This window comes from Meles meles, chromosome 8 (genome assembly GCF_922984935.1).
Source record: "Meles meles chromosome 8, mMelMel3.1 paternal haplotype, whole genome shotgun sequence".
Taxonomy (NCBI): Eukaryota; Metazoa; Chordata; class Mammalia; order Carnivora; family Mustelidae; genus Meles; species Meles meles.
This window is the reverse complement of record NC_060073.1, coordinates 80,802,560-80,824,735: the sequence shown is the minus strand read 5'-3', so window position 1 is coordinate 80,824,735 and position 22,176 is coordinate 80,802,560. Positions and strand designations below refer to the sequence as shown.

Here is a 22,176-nt window from a genome sequence, read left to right as displayed (position 1 = left end):
TTTGTTTTCTCTTCTTCCTTATTTTGGATATGTAAAATATGGGGATTATGTACATATTCATCTTTCTAGTTCTAGCACAAGCAATTTTTAAATGTAGTAAGTATCAACACATGTATCGGGAGTGAATAAATTAATGATTTAAATCATTTTAGCATCGGGGCTCCTGGGTGGCTCAGTGGTTTAAGCCGCTGCCTTCGGCTCAGGTCATGATCTCAGGGTCCTGGGATCGAGCCCCGCATCGGGCTCTCTGCTCCGCGGGGAGCCTGCATCCCTCTCACTCTCTCTGCCTGCCTCTCTGCCTACTTGTGATCTCTCTCTGTCAAATAAATAAATAAAATCTTTAAAAAAAATCATTTTAGCATCATGAAGGAAACTAATCATGTAGTTCACTTAGAGCTGGATAAAAATAATTATATTCTGGGAAAAGGAACAAGGCATGTATTCAAGGAGGCAAACACACAAAAAAGCTTATTCAAGTTATGGTATGACAGTGATGCATTAATAAAAAGATTTTCATATTGCAAGCTGGTACAGCCACTTTGGAAAACAGTATGGAGGTTCCTCAAGATGTTAAAAATAGAGCTACCCTATGACTCAGCAATTGCACTACTAGGTATTTACCCCATGTACAAATGTAGTGATCTGAAGGGGCACCTGCACCCCAATGTTTAGAGCAGCAATGTCCACAATAGCCAAACTGGAAAGAGCCCAGATATCTATCAACAGATGAATGGATAAGATATAGTGGAAGAAGTTGTCTATGAAAATTTTCCCAATCTCACGAATGGAAACAACGTTCATGTACTAGAGGCAGAAAGATTTCCTCCCAAGATTTTAGATTCTCGAAAGTCCTCACGGCACCTTATCGTTAGAATGGGGAATTTTGTTTCAAGAGAGACCCTCTTAAAAGCAGCTAGGACAAAGAAGCTTCTTACATACAGAGGAAAGCCCATTAGAATAACGTCAGACCTTTCCACAGAGACCTGAAAAGCCAGGAAGGGCTGGCAAAATATATTCAGAGTACTAAATGAGAAGAACATGCAACCAAGAATACTCTATCCAGCAAGACTGACATTTAAAATGGATGGAGAGATAAAGAGTTTCCAAGACTGGCAAGGCTTAAAAGACTATGCAACCACCAAGCCGACACTGCAGGAAATATTCAGGGGGGTCCTATAAGAGAGAAAAAATCCTAAGAATATCATTGAACAGAAATATAGAAACAATCTATAGACAGAAAGACTTCAAAGGTAACACGATGTCAATAAAAACCTATCTCTCAATAATCACTGTCAATGTGAATGGCCTAAATGCGCCCATAAAACGACACAGGGTTGCAGATTGGATAAAACGACAGGACCCATCTATATGTTGTCTACAAGAGACCCATTTTGAACCTAAGGATACACCCAGACTGAAAGTGAAGGGATGGAGAAGCATCTTTCATGCCAACGGGCCTCAAAAGAAGGCCGGAGTAGCAATTCTCATATCAGATAAATTAGATTTTAAACTAAAGACTGTAGTCAGAGATACAGAAGGACACTACATAATTCTTAAAGGGACTATCCGCCAAGACGATCTAACAATTGTGAATATCTATGCCCCCAATATGGGAGCACCCAATTACATAAGAAAACTATTAATCAAGATAAAGAGTCATATTGATACGAATACAATAATAGTAGGAGATCTTAATACGCCTCTCTCAGAAATAGACAGATCATCAAAGCAGAAAATTAATAAAGAAATAAGAGCATTGAATGAAACATTGGACCAGATGGACCTCATAGATATATACAGAACATTCCACCCTAAAACAACAGAATACTCATTCTTCTCAAGTGCACATGGAACCTTCTCCAGAATAGACCACATACTGGGTCACAAAGCAGGACTCAACCGATACCAAAAGACTGACATTATTCCCTGCATATTCTCCGATCACAATGCTTTGAAACTGGAGCTCAATCACAAGGAAAAGTTCAGAAGGAACTCAAACACCTGGAAGCTAAAGACCACCTTGCTTAAGAATGCTTGGATCAACCAGGAGATCAAAGAAGAACTTAAACAATTCATGGAAACCAATGAGAATGAAGACACCTCGGTCCAAAACCTATGGGATACAGCAAAGGCTGTACTAAGGGGGAAATACATAGTCATCCAAGCCTCCCTCAAAAACATTGAAAAATCCAGAATACACCAGCTGTCTCTACACCTTAAAGAACTGGAGAATCAACAACAAATCAAACCAACTCCACATGCAAGAAGGGAAATAATCAAGATTAGAGCAGAGATCAATGAGGTAGAAACGAGAGATACAGTAGAACGTATCAATGAAACTAGAAGCTGGTTTTTTGAAAGAATCAATAAGATCGATAAACCATTGGCCACACTAATCCAAAAGAAAAGAGAGAAAGCCCAAATTAATAAAATTATGAATGAAAAGGGAGAGATCACAACTAACACCAAGGAAATAGAAACAATCATCAGAAATTATTACCAACAGTTATATGCCAATAAGCTAAGCAACCTAGATGAAATGGATGCATTCCTGGAAAGCTACAAACTCCCAAAATTGAACCAGGATGAAATTGACAACCTAAATAGACCGATATCTAGTAACGAGATTGAAGCAGTGATCAAAAACCTCCCAAAAAACAAGAGCCCAGGACCTGACAGATTCCCTGGGGAATTCTACCAAACTTGCAAAGAAGAAATAACACCAATTCTCCTGAAGCTGTTCCAAAAAATTGAAGCAGAAGGAAAACTTCCAGACTCTTTTTATGAAGCCAGCATTACCCTGATCCCCAAACCAGGCAAAGACCCTACCAAAAAGGAGAATTTCAGACCAATATCACTGATGAATGTGGATGCAAAGATTCTCAACAAGATCCTAGCAAACAGGATCCAGCAGCACATTCAAAAGATTATCCACCATGACCAGGTGGGATTCATCCCTGGGTTGCAAGGTTGGTTCAACATTCGCAAATCAATCAGTGTGATAGAACACATCAATAAGAGAAGAGAGAAGAACCACGTGGTCCTCTCAATTGATACAGAAAAAGCATTTGACAAAATCCAGCATCCGTTCCTGATGAAAACGCTTCAAAGTATAGGGATGCAGGGAACATTCCTGAACTTCATAAAATCTATCTATGAAAGACCCACAGCAAATATCATCTTCAATGGGAAAAAGCTTGCAGCCTTCCCGTTGAGATCAGGAACACGACAAGGATGCCCACTCTCACCACTCTTGTTCAACATAGTATTAGAAGTTCTAGCAATGGCAATCACACAACAAAGAGAAATAAAAGGTATCCAGATTGCCAAGGAAGAAGTCAAACTCTCTCTCTTCGCAGATGACATGATCCTTTATATGGAAAACCCCAAAGACTCCACCCCCAAACTACTAGAACTCATACAGCAATTCAGTAACGTGGCAGGATACAAAGCCAATGTACAGAAATCAGTGGCTTTCTTATACACCAACAATGAAAATACAGAAAGGGAAATTAGAGAATCGATTCCATTTACTATAGCACCAAGAACCATAAAATACCTGGGCATAAACCTAACCAAAGAAGTAAAGGACCTGTACTCGAGGAACTACAGAACACTCATGAAAGAAATTGAAGAAGACACAAAAAGATGGAAGACTGTTCCATGCTCTTGGATTGGAAGAATAAACATTGTTAAAATGTCTATACTGCCTAGAGCAATCTATACTTTTAATGCCATTCCGATCAAAATTCCACCTGTATTTTTCAAAGAGCTGGAGCAAATAATCCTAAAATTTGTATGGAATCAGAAGAGACCCCGAATTGCTAAGGAAATGTTGAAAAACAAAAACAAAACTGGCGGCATCACGTTACCTGATTTCAAGCTTTACTACAAAGCTGTGATCACCAAGACAGCGTGGTACTGGCAGAAAAACAGACACATAGACCAGTGGAACAGAGTGGAGAGCCCAGATATGGACCCTCAACTCTATGGTCAAATAATCTTCGACAAAACAGGAAAAAATATTCAATGGAAAAAAGACAGTCTCTTCAATAAATGGTGCTGGGAAAACTGGACAGCGATATGTAGAAGAATGAAACTCGACCATTCTCTTACACCGTACACAAAGATAAACTCGAAATGGATAAAAGACCTCAACGTGAGACAGGAATCTATCAGAATCCTAGAGGAGAACATTGGCAGTAACCTCTTCGATATCAGCCACAGCAACTTCTTTCAAGATATGTCTCCAAAGGCCAAGGAAACAAAAGCAAAAATGAACTTTTGGGACTTCATCAAGATCAAAAGCTTCTGCACAGCAAAGGAAACAGTCAACAAAACAAAGAGGCAACCCACGGAATGGGAGAAGATATTTGCAAATGACAGTACAGACAAAAGGTTGATATCCAGGATCTATAAAGAACTTCTCAAACTCAACACACACAAAACAGATAATCATATCAAAAAATGGGCAGAAGATATGAACAGACACTTCTCCAATGAAGACATACAAATGGCTATCAGACACATGAAAAAATGTTCATCATCACTAGCCATCAGGGAGATTCAAATTAAAATAACATTGAGATACCACCTGACACCAGTTAGAATGGCCAAAATTAGCAAGACAGGAAACAACGTGTGTTGGAGAGGATGTGGAGAAAGGGGAACCCTCTTCCACTGTTGGTGGGAATGCAAGTTAGTGCAGCCACTTTGGAGAACAGTGTGGAGATTCCTGAAGAAATTAAAAATAGAGCTTCCCTATGACCCTGCAATTGCACTGCTGGGTTATTTACCCCAAAGATACAGATGTAGTGAAAAGAAGGGCCATTTGTACCCCAATGTTTATTGCAGCAATGGCTACGGTCGCTAAACTGTGGAAAGAACCAAGATGCCCTTCAACAGATGAATGGATAAGGAAGATGTGGTCCATATACACAATGGAGTATTATGCCTCCATCAGAAAGGACGAATACCCAACTTTTGTAGCAACATGGACGGGACTGGAAGAAATTATGCTGAGCTAAATAAGTCAAGCAGAGAGAGTCAAGTATCATATGGTCTCACTTATTTGTGGAGCATAACAAATAACATGGAGGACATGGGGAGATGGAGAGGAGAGGGAGTTGAGGGAAACTGGAAGGGGAGATGAACCATGAGAGACTATGGACTCTGAAAAACAACCAGAGGGTTATGAAGGGGCAGCAGGGGGGTGGGATGGGGTGGGAGGTTGAGGAACCAGGTGGTGGGTAATAGGGAGGGCACGTACTGCATGGAGCACTGGGTGTGATGCCAAAACAATGAACACTGTTATGCTGTAAATAAACAAATAAAAATAAATATAAAAAAAGAAAATATGGCACGCATGTGTGTGTGTGTATATATATATATACATATACATATATATACACATATATATACACATATATACGTGTGTGTATATATATACACATATATACATGTGTGTATATATGTATACGTATATATACGCATATACATATATACACACAAATATATGTATATACATATATATATGTATACATATACACACACATATATGTATATATACATATATATACACACACGTGCATGCCATATTTTATGCATATATGTATATATATATATTTGAATGTGTAATTGAAGCAAGCTTCAAAACAAGGAAAGTTCTTTGATAAAAAAGAACATTACATAATGGTAAAGGAGTTGATTCTCCAAGAAGTCATAACAGTCATTAAAGTGTAAGATCTAAAAACAGAGCATTAAAATATTGTGAAGCAAAAGCTGATATATATACACGTATGTATATATAGTAATGGAATATTACTCAGCCATCAAAAAGGATGAAATCGTACAATTTACATTAATATGAATGGCACTGGAAGGTATTATGCTGAGTGAAATAAGTCAGTAAGAGAAAGACAATTATCATATGGTTTCACTCATTTGTAGAATATAAGAAATGGGCAGAGGATCATTAAGAAAGAGAGGGAAAACTGAAAGGGAAGAAGTCAGTGAGGAAGACAAACCATGAGAGACTACAGAAAACAAACTGAGGGTTGCTAGAGGGAGGTTGGTGAGGAGGATGGGGTAATTGGGTGATGGGCATTAAGGAGGGCACGTGCTGTGATGAGCACTGGGTGTTATATGCAACTAATGATTAACTGAATTCTATATCTGAAACTAATGATACACTATATGTTGGCTAATTGAATTAAATAAATAAGGGGATTTTCATACTATGAAATATTATTCAATAAAGAACAAGCCAGGACTATAAATAAACATACAGGGCTTCAAGTTATTGTTGCATGAAAAAAAGATGAAGGATTATTGCATATAGGATAAATTTTATGTATGAACATATGCAAAAAACATTATAGACACATACATACACATTAAAAACTAAGATAGAGGTAGAGAGGAATGCTAGGGAACAGATTAGAGTTATTGATCAAAGAGGACTTAAGCCTTATTGGTAATGTTTTTCATTTTTAAAGGAGAATGTATTATTGTGTTATTTGAGTAATTAAAGTATAATAACTCAAAGGCTGAAGCAGAAGCACTAGATGTTAGTTTTAGTATGTATGTCTTGATTCCAATGTCTTCCCTTTCAGATTCTTGCAGTAATGTTAAGATGCAGGTTCTGAAGAGGCATTAATAATTTGACAACCCTAAGTAAGTAAATATTAAGCAGATGATCCCCAATGCAAACTTTCTACTACTTCTTTTTTGGTAAGATGGAGACTTTAGTGGGTTATAATGCAAAATTGTGCTTAAAACAAGCTTACCACTCATGCTAAATATTAAACTGAGAGAACTGTAGCATAAAGATAAATTATATGAGTACTTATAAATAAGGACATTTATTATTATTTATAAAGTTTCAAAGTTCAGTCCAGCGAATTACTTCATGTTTATTTTTAGGATAACAGAAAAACTGCCACAGGGTAGACTCTTCTGGAGAGAAATTAAATTAAATAAGATTATTGACAAATTATTTTCTCAAGACCCCAAATTTTAATCAAAGAAATTGTGGTGGGAGAGATTATTTGATAATTCTGTGGACTACAAAATACAGAGAAAACATTACAGAGTTCTAAAGACAGAGAAAATAATTCATGAATTGGTCCATGAAAATTTGAATGTACAATTAGAGCAGGCTTCAAAACAAGGAAAGTTCTTTGGTAAAAAGGAGCATTACATAATGGTAAAGGAGTTTATTCTCCAAGAAGTCGCAACAGTCATTAAAGTGTAAGATCTAAAAACAGAGCATTAAAATATTGTGAAGCAAAAGCTGATAAAACTGCAAGGAAAAACAGATGAATCCACTATTATAGTTGGACACTTCAACATCTTTCTATCAGAAATGGATAGATCCACCAGGCACAGAAAAATCAATGAGGACACAGCTGTACTCAACAACATCATTCGACTGGATATCTATAAACTACATTCAATAGAAGCAGATTACACATTTTCAAACCCACATGGAACATTCACCAAGATAAACCACATTCTAGATCATAAAACACACTTTAACAAATGTGAGGAATAGAAATTACACAATGTCTGCTCTTAGACCACAATGAAATTGAACTTTAAACAGAAAGACAACTGGAGGGCACCTGACTGGCTCAGTGGGTTAAACCGCTGCCTTCGGCTCAGGTCATGATCTCAGGGTCCTGGGATGGAGGCCCGTATTGGGCTCTCTGCTCAGCAGGGAGCCTGCTTCCCTCTCTCTCTCTGCCTTCCTCTGTGCCTACTTGTGATCTCTCTCTCTGTGTCAAATAATTAAATCCTAATTATTAAATAAATAAATCAAATAATTAAAATCCTAAAAAAAATAGGGAAGACAAGTGGAAAATAAAACATGTGGAGATAGAGATATTACAACATAATTTTAATTAACACATGAGTCAAAGAAAAAATCTTGAAAATTTTAAAGAAATTGATCCAAATAAAAATGAGAATACAAATTAGCAAAGTCTGTGGTATATAGTTATGTGTAAGCAGTGCTTACAGGGAAATTTATGGCACTTATAAATATAGCATTAACTGTATATTTAAAAAAGAAGATCTAAAATTTATAATCATCAAAGCTTTCACCTTAGCAAATGAGAAAAAGAAGAGCAAATTAAGGCACTGAAAGTAGAGAAAAATAACAAAAATTAGGTCAGAAATCAATGGCATTGAAAGCAGGAAGTCAATAAAGAAAAAAAAGCTGGTTCTTTGAAAAGATCAATAAAATCAATATAAGCCTCCAGCCAGGCTAATTAAGAAGAGAGAGAATACAAATTACTAAAATCAAAAATGAAAGAGGGATATCACTGCAGACCCTATAGACATTAAAAAGATAATAAAAGAATACTATGAACAACTCTATGCCCACAAATCTGATCACTGAAATGAAATAGACCAATGCCTTGAGATAAACAATCTGCCAAAACTCACACAAGAAGACATAAACAATCTGAATAGGCCTATATGTAATGAAATTGAATCAACAATTAATAACTTTCCAACACAGAAAGCACCATGGCCAGATGAGTTCACTGGTGAATTCTGCCAACCATTTATGAAAGAAATTATACTAGTTCACCATAATCTTTTAAATCGAAACAGATGGAATGCTTCCTAATTCATTCCATGAGGCCAGCATTATACTGATATAAAACCAAAGACAGTACTAGAAAACTACATACTGATATTTCTCATGAACATAGATGTAAAAATCCTCAACAAAATCTTGCAAATCAAATCCAAAAAAGTTGAAAAGAAGTGTACAACATGATCAATTGAGATTTATCTTAGGCTCATAAGATTGGTTCAATGTTTGAAAATTAATGTGTTGTATCACATCAACAAGCTAAAAAAGCAACATCACATGACCATATCAATAGTTGCAGAAAACCATTTGACAAAATCCAATACTCACTCATGAACTAGAAATAGAAGTGAACTTACTCGACTTGATAAAAATAATCTACAAAAAACCTAGAACTGATGTCATATCCAATGGTGAGAAACTAGAAGATTTTCCATTACACCAGGAAACAAGACAAGAGTATCTCCCTTTACCACTCATTTTCAACACTGTTGTGGAAGTCCTACTAATGCAATAGAACAAAAAGAAGAAGTAAAAGGTATTCCCATTGGGAAGAAAGAAATAAAACTATCTTTGTAGGTAACGTTATCTTCTATGTAGAAAACCCAAAAGTACTGACAAAACAATTCCTGGAGCTAATAAGCAACTATAACAAAGTTGTAGGATATAAGGCTAATATATAAACGTCAGTCATTTTCTTATATACTAACAATGAACAAATGGCATTTGAAATTTAAAACACTATCATTTATATTAGCACTCCAAAAATGAAGTACTTAAGTATAAATATAACCAGATATGCACTAGACCTAGGAGGAAAATCACAAAATTGTAATTAATGAGGGGTGCCTGTGTGGCTCATTGGTTAAGCAACTACCTTTGGTTCAGGTCATGATCTCAGAGTCCTGGGAATGAGTCCCGCTTCACATTCCCTGCTCTGCAGAGAACCTTCTTCTCCCTTTCCTCCTGCCTGCCACTCCCCCTGCTTGTGCTCTCTCTCTGTCAAATAACTAAATAAAATCTTTAAAAAACTCTAATGAAATAAAATAACTAAATAAAGGGAACAATATTCCATGTTTATGGATGGGAAGATTCAATATTGCCAAGACATGAGTTCTACCCAATATGATCTACAGATTCAATACAATCCCAATTAAAACCCCAGAAAATTATTTCCTGGTTATTGACAATTTAAAGTTCATATCAAGACATAAAAGACCCAGAATATTCAACACAGAATTGAAGTTGGAGGACTGACATACCTGACTTCAAGACTTACTATAAATCCATAGCAATCAAAACAGTGCAATCTTGGTGAAAGAACAGACAAATAGATCAATGTAACAGAAAAGAAAGCCCTAGAAATAGACCCACGTAAATATAGTCAAAGCAGCAAAGCGAATACAATGGAGCAAAAACTACCTCTTCAACATATAGTCCTGAAACAACTGGACATCCACATGCAACAAAGTGAATCTAAACCCAGACAGGAGTGCCTGGGTGGCTCAGTGGGTTAAAGCCTCTCCCTTTGGCTCAGGTCATGATCTCAGGGTCCTGGGATCAAGCCCCATATTGGGCTCTCTGCTCAGCAGGGAGTCTGCTTCCTCCTCTCTCTCTGCCTGCCTCTCTGCTTACTTGTGATCTCTGTCAAATAAATAAATAAAATCTTAAAAAAAAGGACAAACCCAGACATTACACTCTTCATAAACATTAACTCAAATTGGATCACAGACCTAAATATAAGATGCAAAATTATAAAGGTCCTAAAAGATAACATAGGAGCAATTCTGGATTACCCTGAGTTTCATTAATAATTCTTTAAATACAACATCAAAGTCATTATTCATGAAAGAAAAGAACTGAGAAACAGCATTTCATTAAAAGTAAAATTTTTTTGCTATGCAAAAGACATTGTCAAGAGAATAAAAAGACACAGAGTGGGAGGAAATATTTGCAAAAGACATATCTAATAAAGAAATATATAAAGAATGTATAACACAAGAATAAGAAAACAATGAGATTGAAAAACAGGTAAAGGACCTTAATGGGCTTCTCACCAAAGATACATGGATGGCAAATAAGTACATGCAAATATGCTCCACATCATATGTCATCAGGGAAATGCAAATTAAAATAATGAGATGTTACTATACACCTATTAGAATGGTCAAAATCCAGACAATACCAAATGATAGCAAAGACGCAGTGTCAAGAATTTTCATTCATTGCAAGTGGGAATGCAACATAGCATAGCCACTTTGGAAGACAGTTTGAAGATCTCTTACAAAATTAGACATCTATAAAATGTAGCAATCAAACTCCTTGATATTTGCCCAAAGGAAAAAAAAAGTATGTCCCCATAAAAACCTGCTCGTGGATCATTATAGCAGCTTTCTTCATAATTGTAAAAACTTGGAAGCAACTAAAATATATTTCAGCAGGTGAATGGATAAACTGTGCTACATACAGACAGTGGTATATTATTCAGAACTCAAAGGAAATGAGATATCAAGCCATGAAAAGACATGGAGGAAAATTAAATGCATATAACTAAGTGAAACTGTATGGCATTCTGGAAAAGGCAAAACTACAGAGAGAGTAAATAGATTACTGATTGCCAGGGATTTGGGGGCAGAGAAGAATGAATAAATGGAACACAGGATTTTTAGGGTAGTGAAAGTACTCTGTATGATACCATAACTATGGACACATTTTATTGTATATTTATTAAAACCCATAGAATGTATAATACCGAGAGCAAACCTTAATGCAAACTATGGATTTGGGGTGATTATTTAGTGTTCATAATTGAAGTACATTCATCAATTGTAACAAAAAATGTACCACCTTAATGGAGGATGTTAATAATAGGGAAGGCTATGTTTGGGCAAGAAGTGTATGGGAAAACTCTATACCTCCCTCTTGATTTGCTGTAAACATAAAATTGCTCTTAAAATAATATAATATTTAAATGAATTTGAATGTTCATTATTTCTCTTCTGGAAGGCATAGCAGGGAGAATATGCTTCCAAATCAGTTTCATTTTTAGTCTCTGATACCAACTCTATTCAACTTTTGAAAGCAATATTTTATGCATAAAATATTTCATTTATGTCCAGTTTCTTCTGTGGTCTACTTATGATGGTGTCTTTCTAAATCTAAAAGGTATTTCCTATCATCCCCAGCTTCTGATAAAGGGGTCAATTCTCTAGTTTTCCAGGCATTGCTTAAACTATTCACTTAGCACATCTATAATTCATTGTTTAAATGCAATTGATAGAGTGTTTCTTGCCTACATTACATTATGAACTCCACTAGGGCTGCAGTTCCATTTTACTGCTTTTTCAACTAGTACCAAGCATAATGCTTAGCATACAGAAAGTTCTCAATAAATACTTTGGTGTAGAAAATGGTCACCAGGGGCTGGGAAATAGGGGAAATAGTGAGAGGTTGCTAAAAGGGTACAAACTTTTAAGATGAATAAGTCTGAGGATATAATATATAACATGGTGACTAGTTGAAAACATGGTATTATATGACTAAAATTTGGTAAGAGAGTAAAATTTAAATATTCTTGCCAAAAGAAGAAAAAAATAAGTAGGTGAGGCGATAAATGTGTTAATTAACTTCATAGGGGAATCCTTTTACCATATATACCAAATCCTCATGTTAAATATCTCACAGTTTTATTTGTCAATTATACATCCACATACCTAGAATAAAAATGAAACTAATAATGTAGTATAATCACAAATCCATCAATACTTACTTAGACAAGTGTCTTCTAAATAATGTTCCACTATATTATAATATTTCCCCACCCATATTCCATCAGATTTATTCACTACAAATGTTGTTACAGTAAAAACCATCCAAAGAATAAGAGCTTGGCATTATCAGTTATGATGATTTAGAAAAAATTTACTGAATATCTAGTATATATTCATAGCACCAAGCTAGTCACAGTACATACACACAAAAGCCAATGAGAAATATCTTTCACTTCTTACTACAAAGTCATGGCCTGCATTTATAGAACTGGTTATGTCATTATGACTTCATCTCCTTGAAGGGTATTAAGGCAATTCCTGACCACTTCCTGGTTCATTCCAAATCTTAGTAAAGTAATACAAAGGGCTAGTCAACCAATTGCTTTTGGCTAATTCATTTTCTTAGGTTAAGAGAGGCCATCTCTTCCTACCCCAAACACTCACTTTTTGAGTGGTTTCTGACCCCTCCCCTCCTCTTTCCTCCCCTCCCCTCCCCTCTCCTTTTCTTTCCTGCCTCTTCTCTCTTCTCTCATACCAAGAGAAACCCAGTTTTCCTGGGTAACTCATTTACAGGCTTTATGGTCTCTCACTCTCAACTTGAAGGAGAAGTAAAGAAACTGGATCTTGGTCCTTGACTATTTTTTCTCATAGCTGTCCTAGAGGTGAAGTTAGTATCATCCATTAATTTGTATCACACACTTTTAATCAATCTTCATCTTGCAATTTCCTTTAAGATTCACTTTTACCTCCTAGATGTTTTATCATTTGGCTCACATTTTTCCTTTCAATGCACTATTGTTTTTCTTTGAAATTTAAACAGAATTTCCTCTTAAGAGAAATGCAGTGTAATTGAGAGAAATGTTGCACAGGTTCTGGAATCACACTACTTAGGTTTGAATCCTCACTCTACCACTTCCTAACTGTGATTAAGGCAATTTAACATGTCTGTCCCTTAGTTTTCTTATTGGTAAATTGAAAATACAATGATTATAAAGATTATAAGGATTAAGGAAATGAAAATATCCATAAAACACTAGGTCACTAGTATATAGAAAGTACTCTAAAATGCTATTATCATTTTTTAAAAGATTATATTTATTTATTTGAGAGAGAGAGAGAGGCCAAGCATAAGCAGAAGGAGTGGTAAAGAAAGAGGGAGAAACAGGTTTCCCACTGAGCAGGGACGCAGGCATGGGACTTGATCCCAGGATCCTGAGATCATGACCCGAGCTGAAGGCAGACACTATTGACTGAGCCACCCAGACACCCTGCTATTATCATTACTATCCTTGGTAAAAATATTAATATATAATTTTTTTTTATTTTTAAAGATTTTTATTTATTTATTTGACAGACAGAGATCACAAGTAGGCAGAGAGACAGGCAGAGAGAGAGGAGGAAGCAGGCTCCCTGCGGAGCAGAGAGCCTGATGTGGGGCTCCATCACAGGACCCTGGGATCATGACCTGAGCCGAAGGCAGAGGCTTTAACCCACTGAGCCACCCAGGTGCCCCCAAAATATCTATATTTTTGACCACTGACTTTCAACTTCTGAACATATTGGCATCCATACATACATAGTTCTACTTTAAACTACCCCAACTTTAGATTTCACACCTATTTCTCTCCAACTGTTAAAGTCCTTCTACTCATCTTTCTTAGTTGTGAAAATTCCCAGGAACTTCTATTATCTTAAATCACTGATTTTATCCCAACTCATTCAAACACTGGCAATTAAACTTCCTAACCTTTAATTTTAATGATTTCCAAATATAATTCCTCAAGTCCTAGTCAAATCTTAATCTTTTCACTCCTCCTTGGACATATGCACTTAAAGGTCCTCCTCAATACCCAGAGATCAATAATCTTACTTCTCCTTTAGGAACAAAATGAAATTCACATTTTCCATGAAGTCTTCTCCTGTCATTATAGAATATACACATTCCATTAACTTCCCCTGCCTAAACACACTAATTCACAAACCATACAAATCCTAACTTCTTTACAGATTTGCTTACCTATCTGAGCATTTACTGAGAATCTTTATTTTATATGCAAAAAGGCCTTACATATATATTACCTGCTCAGCTCTATCATAAGCTCCTTGACCAAAGTGACACCATTGAAACTGACAATATGCTAGGCATTTGTTTCAAAACTTTGCATGTATTAACTCACTTAATCTTTATAACAACGCTGAGGGGTAGTTATTGTTATCCTCATCTTATTTCTAAGGCAAAGAGAGGTGAAATCAAGGGAAGAATATCTTTGTCACAGATCTAAATATAAGAGGTATAAAATAAGTGCTAAATAGGGACTCCTGGGTGGCACAGTTGGTTAAATGGCTGCCTTTGGCTCAGGTCATGATCCCAGGGTCCTGCAATCAAGCTCTGCATTGGAGTCCCTCATCAGGCTCCTTGCTCAGTGAGGAGCCTGCTTCTCCCCTGCCTGCTGCTCCTCCTGTGTGCTTACTCTCTCTCTCTTTCTGTGTCAGATAAAATCTTAAAAAATTTTTAAATTAAAAAAATGCTGAATGAATGAAATTCCTCATACAGTTTTTGTAATCTTGATTTAATTTCACGAATGACTGATAAACCTACCTTGAGTTCCTTTATAAACATTTCCAAATAAAGGTACTTCATATCTACTACTCAAGACTAAAACAGGATCATGCCAACAGTAGTGGTCCTACAAATGCTTTCCAAGAGTACATTTGGGAAGACATTTTATGTGGTTCTGGATACTACTTTAATACTATAAAAACATTTGTATTTTAGTTAGGGTGCTCTTGGTTCTATATGCACAGTTTGAAGTAACTTCTGAAAATTAAGTAGCATTCATCAAATATCTACTTGTGCCCACCCTCTCTGATTTATGAACATTGCAATGAAAGAGTATCTAACCTATGGTGATTAAGAATTAGTTACTAATTAGTTGTGTGCTCTTTGGAAATTCAAATTTATGTCTTTGGAACATGCTTACCTATAAAGATGTAAATGCTTACCTATGGAGCTGGGCTAGAAAAAGAATGGCTTTCAAGCAGGGATTCCACAGGAATCATCCACTTATAAAAATTAGACTACCCTAAGGCTGTAAAAATGAAGGGAATCCTATTAATATCAAAAGGACTGTTCAAAAAACCAGACATAAAGTCACATGGAAATAGTAACTCCATTTATGTGCTGGAGAATCTACTCTTCCACACAAAGAACGTCTACTTGTAACTACGACTAAATAATGTCAATAGGAAAGTTAGGGCCATTATCAGTTGTGTCCCATTTTCTCATGTAGCCTCTTTTATATACATAAATATATATTTGTAATATAATCCAAATACAAATCTATATTTGTAATATATTATAATGTGTATTATAATATATATATATTTTAAGATTTTATTTATTTGACAGAGATCATAAGCAGGCAGAGAGAGAGGAGAAAGCAGGCTTCCCGCGAAGCAGAGAGCCCGATGTGGGGCTCGATTCCAGAGCCCTGGGATCATGACCTGAGCTGAAGGCAGAGGCTTTAACCCACTGAGCCACCCAGGTGCCCCTGTATTATAATATATTATATATAATATATTATTATGCATATTTTAATACATATTCTTTTGTGGAAAAATCATATTCTAGATAAATACAAAACAAATATTCTTTAAGAAGAATTAGTCTAAGTAGAATTATTGCAAACATTACTAATAACTGGTTGGGAACCATTTTTACCAAAAAGGTATAATAGTTGTAAAGAATCACCTGTAAGGCAGCTACAAGAATAGTGAATTTAGAATGTCTTTTAGGTCATATTCTTTTGGTGTATATTAAATACGCACATCAAACTCCTTTGAAAGTTCCCTTAAGGTAAAAATTGCTCATTCCTTCCTTTCCTACTTTTAAATAGAAGACTCTTGAAATTAAAAAACAAAAACAAAAACAAAACTCATAAACAGGAAACAAAAAAGCAGGTAATCAGATTTTTGGTTCCTTGTCTAGGTGTGATCTCTGCACTCCAGAGGGAACCCTAAGCTCTTTTCAGCTCAGTTCAAGTCCAAAATACATTATGTAAGTCAATTCAAAATCATTAGATAATTATCATTAGATAAATAGGTCATTTAGATCATTTTAAAAATATAAAGGTCTTATAGTAAAATACTTCTTCAGAAATTATTTTTGTGCTCAAATTTTTCATTTGCTTTGAACTGTTTATTCCTATCCCCTTATATACCAAACAAAAAGAGAATTTTAAAAAATTTGTTTAGTGTTACCAATATTTAAGTATTACATACATATGAATGTAGAGAAAAGACAAAATTGTGTAGAAAATTTGTAACTGCATCACATATATATATGCACACACATATAAGTACATATACATAATTTCAATGACTTTTACAATTTTTCTTTTGATCAAAATTTTAAATTTAGTACATATCACATATAATAGAAATATAAAAATACAATTACAGTGAAGTTGTTTCTTTAAAGCTAAATAGGTAATGAACAATAGCAGCATTGCCCCAAGATTAGTACAACTTGAGTCTAATATTAAAAGTGGTAGCCAAGGGGCGCCTGGGTGGCTCAGTGGGTTAAAGCCTCTGCCTTCGGCTCAGGTCATGATCCCAGGGTCCTGGGATCGAGCCCTGCATCGGGCTCTCTGCTCTGCGGGGAGCCTGCTTCCTCCTCTCTCTCTGCCTGCCTCTCTGCCTAGTTGTGATTTCTCTCTGTCAAATTAATAAAATATTAAAAAAAAAGTGGTAGCCAAAGAGTATGAAATTATAATATCTAATCACATTCAATTTTGAGTATTATAAATGAAAGCATATTGTTAAAACACAGTCATATAAGTTTAGAAATATCACCATTTCTTAGAAGCAAGGGGTAATTAAAATCTAAAAAATAATAGTCTCAGCTTACAGTTAAACCAATAATAAAGGATCAGGAGAAAGGAGCCTACCTTCCATTGCCCTTTTAAAGAAGACCTTACAGCTCCCACAGGTAAGGACACCATAATGACAGCCGGATGCTTCATCCCCACAGATTAAACAAATCTTCTGAGGTAATGACTCAAAGCTGTACTGTGGGCTCTGGCTGGCATCTGAATCCGGCCTTGAAATGCAAAACAGAGTACATTTATTTTTAGGTGCACCACTAGCTACTGAAGTTTTCTTAACAGAATTGACAGAGTGAAAGGGGATTTTCAAATAGAACTCTGTATACACACCCTTGAAAGACATGCAAATTAAACTTTCTGTACTGTTCCTGGATTCACCACATTTGCAAATTATTAATCAGTCATCAGCAGCACCAACATAAAAGAATAATATATAATTTTATGTTTAGGAAAGCAAGTTTTGGTTTTGTTTTAAAAAATCTTTCTACAAAACTTCTTATATAGAATAATAAATTTACTTTGACAAATGAAATGTTATTTCCTTCCTGTAGCCTGGGTAACTATAAACATGGTTTTGTTTTAAGGTTGAATGGTACTTAGCAATGCTTTTGTTTTGAGTTTTTAACACAACCCTTAACACAAGTTTATGTGTTTGCCGATTTAAAGAATTGTTCAGTATATTGACACTATTTTGCTCATTCACAGCAATAAGATTCTAAAGCGAACATTCTTAGAAATTCCACTACTCCAGTATGTAAATCAAAATGTTTTTGAAAACCTATGTGAAAAAAGTTGTAGCGAATCTGAAACAATAACAGAATACAGTGCACTGACTGTGATTGGTGTTTAAATTAATAATGTAAACATATTACACATAACTTTAGCCTTGAGATACGTATGAAAATTGAGGCATTAAATGTCCCAACCTGTGAAGTTATGCTTTCAGTTCTGGCTAAGCGACTATGTAACAAGTACCACCCCTCCCGGAGGATCCGTGCCTTAAAGTCTCTTCTCCAAGAAAGACATTTCCAGTAAATGTCCTAAGAAAATAACCAGTTTATAAAGCCCCCAACTCGCCGCGCTTTTTCCGCTCCACTGGGCTACCGCTCACCTAGAGTGACGCTGCGCATTTTAAATCAGGACTAGTTTTGTCTCGAAATCTCGCGGATTTGAAAAGTTTGGAAAATATTTTTGAGGATGCACGCTCCAAAAACGGCATATTATGCGCCCCCTTTGTGTCCCTAAAATAGTAAGGAGCTGAGAGAAGATAAAGGAAACCAAACTACCCTGTGCCCCGCCCAGACCACGCATACTCTTGAGGCCATTCGAGTGAGCCAGAAGCTGATGGCGATGAACTGGCGGGACCGCTATTCGCGAGACGCATAGGGCTCCCGCGCCCCGTCCCGGGCCCTCACCTCAGGTAGTTGAGATAAGGCTGGTAGACCTGCGGCAAGCCCTCTTTGAGCACGGCGGCCTGGTAACCGAGCTGCGGGAGCCCGTTGAGGCTGAGCTGCGGGTAGAGCGCAGGGGCCACTCCCGCAGCGATTGCCGAAGCAGAGGTGGAGGCACAGTCTCGGGGCAGCAGGCACGCGCCTGCGCTTGGCGCCTTGCAGGGCGGCGGAGCGAACGGGCCCTGCTGCGGCGGCGTGCCCTCGGCTTTATACAAGATGCACTCCAGGGTCGACCCCGACGAGGACACCGAGGAGACAGAGACACTGGCGGGTGCGGCCGCCGTCACCGCCGCTTCCCCTGGTCTGGAGGATGGAGCTCGGGGAGGTAGCTGCTGCAGAGCCAGCGGCAAATCCGGGAAGACGGCAGGATTAGGACCGGTCACCAGGTACTGCCGCGGAGAGCGCGCAGCTGCCTCGGTGCCTTCCTCTTCCTCCTTGATCTTCAGGGCAGGCGGCTGGAAGTCGCCGTAAAGCGGGAACCCATCATCCTTGGGCTCCGCGTCGGGTGGGTATGCACAGTCGAAGTCGCCGGCAGCTACCTGTGTGGACGAACCCGAGGGCGAGCCCCGAGGCGGGACAAAGGTGCTGACAGCCGCAGCCCCGCCGTCATAGTTCTCCCCTTCCAGCAGTTGCCGGGTGCGGGCGGCCAGGAAGGCCGAGTTGAGGGGCAGAATGGGCACGTGTATAAAATCCATCATCGTGGTGGCCAGCGGGGAGCCCCCGGGCGCCGCTAGTGCCTCCTGCTCGGTCAGGGAGACCTTAGGCGCCAAGAAGCGGGAATCTTCCTTGGGGATCAGGGTCACTCCTCCTGAGGCCACCCCAGGAGAGGTGGCCGCAGCTCCTCCTGCCGTGCCGCCCAGAGGCCGGGATTTGCCTTTCAGGAGTGGACCCACAGAGCCCTCGGACTCAAAGCCATCCTCCTCCTCTACGTCCATCACAGCCGGCTGCGGTGCTGGTTTCACGGCAGCCCCCCCCCAAGGATGACTCCCAGAGGTCAGAGACAACAGCTGCCGGGACGGTGACAGGCCCCTGGGCAGCACTTTATGGGCAGTTGCCGTCCCGGAGCTGTCGCCAGCTTTGCTCTCTGGCCGGCTCATTAGCGGGGACAACACCCCCTGGGTGGTGGGGGCAACCCGGGGGTCTTCGGGAAGCTCGGAGCTAAACAGGCACCAAGGGCTAGTGGACTCACAGGCAGGAGGGCTGGCGTGGCTCTGCCCTGGGACTGAGGGCTCCAGTAGGGTGTCCAAGACACTGTCCAGCAGCCCTCTGTCTTTTTCTGGGGTTCTAGAGCTGCCAGCTCCTGCACCGCTTGCGGCTTCAACTCTGGTATGCGCCGCCTTCACGTCTGACAGAGGCTGCTGATCCTGCGTCTTCCGGTCCGGGTCCTGTCCCTGGCAGGGCCTAGGGAAGAGCAGCCCGTCCAAGGAGATGGGTATGGCCGAAACTACAGGCGAGGCGTCCGAGGTCTGACTCGCCTGGAAGGAGCCAGCGTCCCGGCGTCCCGACAGAGCCAATCCGACCCGTGAGGGGGAGGGCACGCCGCCGGCCAAGTGAGGAGCCTGGGAATCCTTTGCCTTAGGCTCTGTCATGACGACCTGAACTCCCCTTTTCTCCTCCCCTGTCTCGAAGGAGGAGGGTTAGGGGAAGGAGGTGGGGATATGGGAAATGTAGGAGAAGCGGGAGGAGAAAATTATAATTGAATTTGGCTGTTCTCGGTGAGGCGGGGTGGGGAATCTCCACCTCCCGGTCGGAATGGGGCGGCACTGGTCAGCTACTGCCTTTGCCCTCCATCTGGTGGTCAGGGGAAGGGCGGCAGTTTAGTCCCTGAGTCAGGTGGGGAGAGCAGGAGAAGGTAGTCTCTCCTGGCTGGGAGAGTTCTCCGACTTCAGTCCCAGGACACGAGGCGCAGAATACTCACAATTCCAGCACTCGAGTGGCGGAGGCTTCGAAAGCACTTATATACGCGGCTCTCTCTCCGGATTTTTTCTCTGGCTTCCAAGCGGAGCTTGTCTTGTAGCTCCCAATCCCTGACTGCGTTCCACTTTCCTTCTCATTAAAACCCTGGAACTACTTGGACTTCTCGCTACAGCCCATTCTCAATAACAGTCGAGTTTCTGCCTGCTCCCAATAAACAGCGGGCGACAATCATCCCTGGAGCTCTCACGTTTCTCAGTAGCTCAGAAGGAAACGTCTGTACTTACATATTTCACTTAAGTGCCGAGTGAAACTAGTTCGCATTGAGAATGTCGCTTACCCACCATATCATCGAACACAAGTAATACAAAGCTTAACTCGAGTAATGACAGCTGCAGACTGGACCCATAGCTTTCTAGTGAAGCCTCCTCCCTAACGGGATGCCCCGCCCAAAGCCCCTCCCTACACCGATGACGCACCTGATCTGAAATTCAGGAGTTGATATCCCCACCCGCTAGTCTGAATTCCACCCTGAATGGCAGGTGCTGAGGGATGGAAGTTCGTAAACATATTAAGATATTGTACTACGAATTAAGAATCATGCTCCATCTAACTGGAAAAGCGAAGGGATTCTTTTGGGATTTCAGTTTTGTAAAGATTTAACATCGAGAAAGAGACTTGACTATGTTATTGAATGAATATATCAAGGATGATCCTAAATAATATAAAAGAGACTCTCTGTTATAACTTCCATGAAAATGAGCGCTTTCAGATTTCTTTAATCTAACCAAGATTCCCTACTCCTCTGGAACAGTCTTCAATGTGGCAGAGAAATTTGAGAGTGGAAGTTTAGATATTGTGTGTCCTCCTTTGATTTGTCCAAGGAATTTATTCCAACTTTTATTAAATAGAACTTTAAGGAAAGTTTCCCTTAGCTCCAGCTTATATTCTGTGCTACATCATAAGTCCCTCAATAGAGATGATGAATAGTATTTTCTCCCTTCAACATATTTATTCTTAAAAATAATTACCTTTGAGGTTTTTTTTTAAAGTAGATGACCTCTTATTTTATAACATATAGTAGAGAGAGGGGGAGAGTATTGAAATATATTTGAGGTACAGAATCATAAACTAACAATCTCTGCTGACCCCAAGACCCATTGGGTATCTCCATGTCCAAAATAAACCTCATACCCATTAACAGTCACTCCTCAATCCTCCCACCCTAAATCTACCAGCAGCTAGCCACAGTCACTTTCCTTCTCTGTGAATTTACCTATTCTGGGCATTTCATATCATATAAATGGACTCATACTGTATTTGGTCTTTTTTTGATGGCTTCTTTCACTTAGCATAGGGTTTTCTTTTCAAATTTATTTTTTTTTCAGCGTAACAGTATTCATTGTTTTTGCACAACACCCAGTGCTCCATGCAATACGTGCCCTCCCTATTACCCACCACCTGGTTCCCCCAACCTCCCACCCCCACCCCTTCAAAACCCTCAGGTTGTTTTTCAGAGTCCATACTCTCTTATGGTTCACCAGCATAGG

At 38.8% G+C, this 22,176-nt stretch overlaps 1 protein-coding gene across 2 annotated transcripts in view; it reads right to left on the bottom strand.

The window, feature by feature from the left end:
• Positions 1-20,301, bottom strand: part of PGR (progesterone receptor) — a 114,931-nt gene extending 94,630 nt beyond the window's left edge. For both annotated transcript variants that reach the window (XM_046016447.1, XM_046016448.1), the window contains exons 1-2: positions 18,677-20,301; positions 17,325-17,476 (exon numbers count right to left, since the gene is read on the bottom strand). In XM_046016447.1, coding sequence (XP_045872403.1) covers positions 17,325-17,476; positions 18,677-20,301 — 1,777 coding nt within the window. The remainder of the gene's footprint in view (positions 1-17,324; positions 17,477-18,676) is intronic.
• Positions 20,302-22,176: the final 1,875 nt, after the last annotated feature.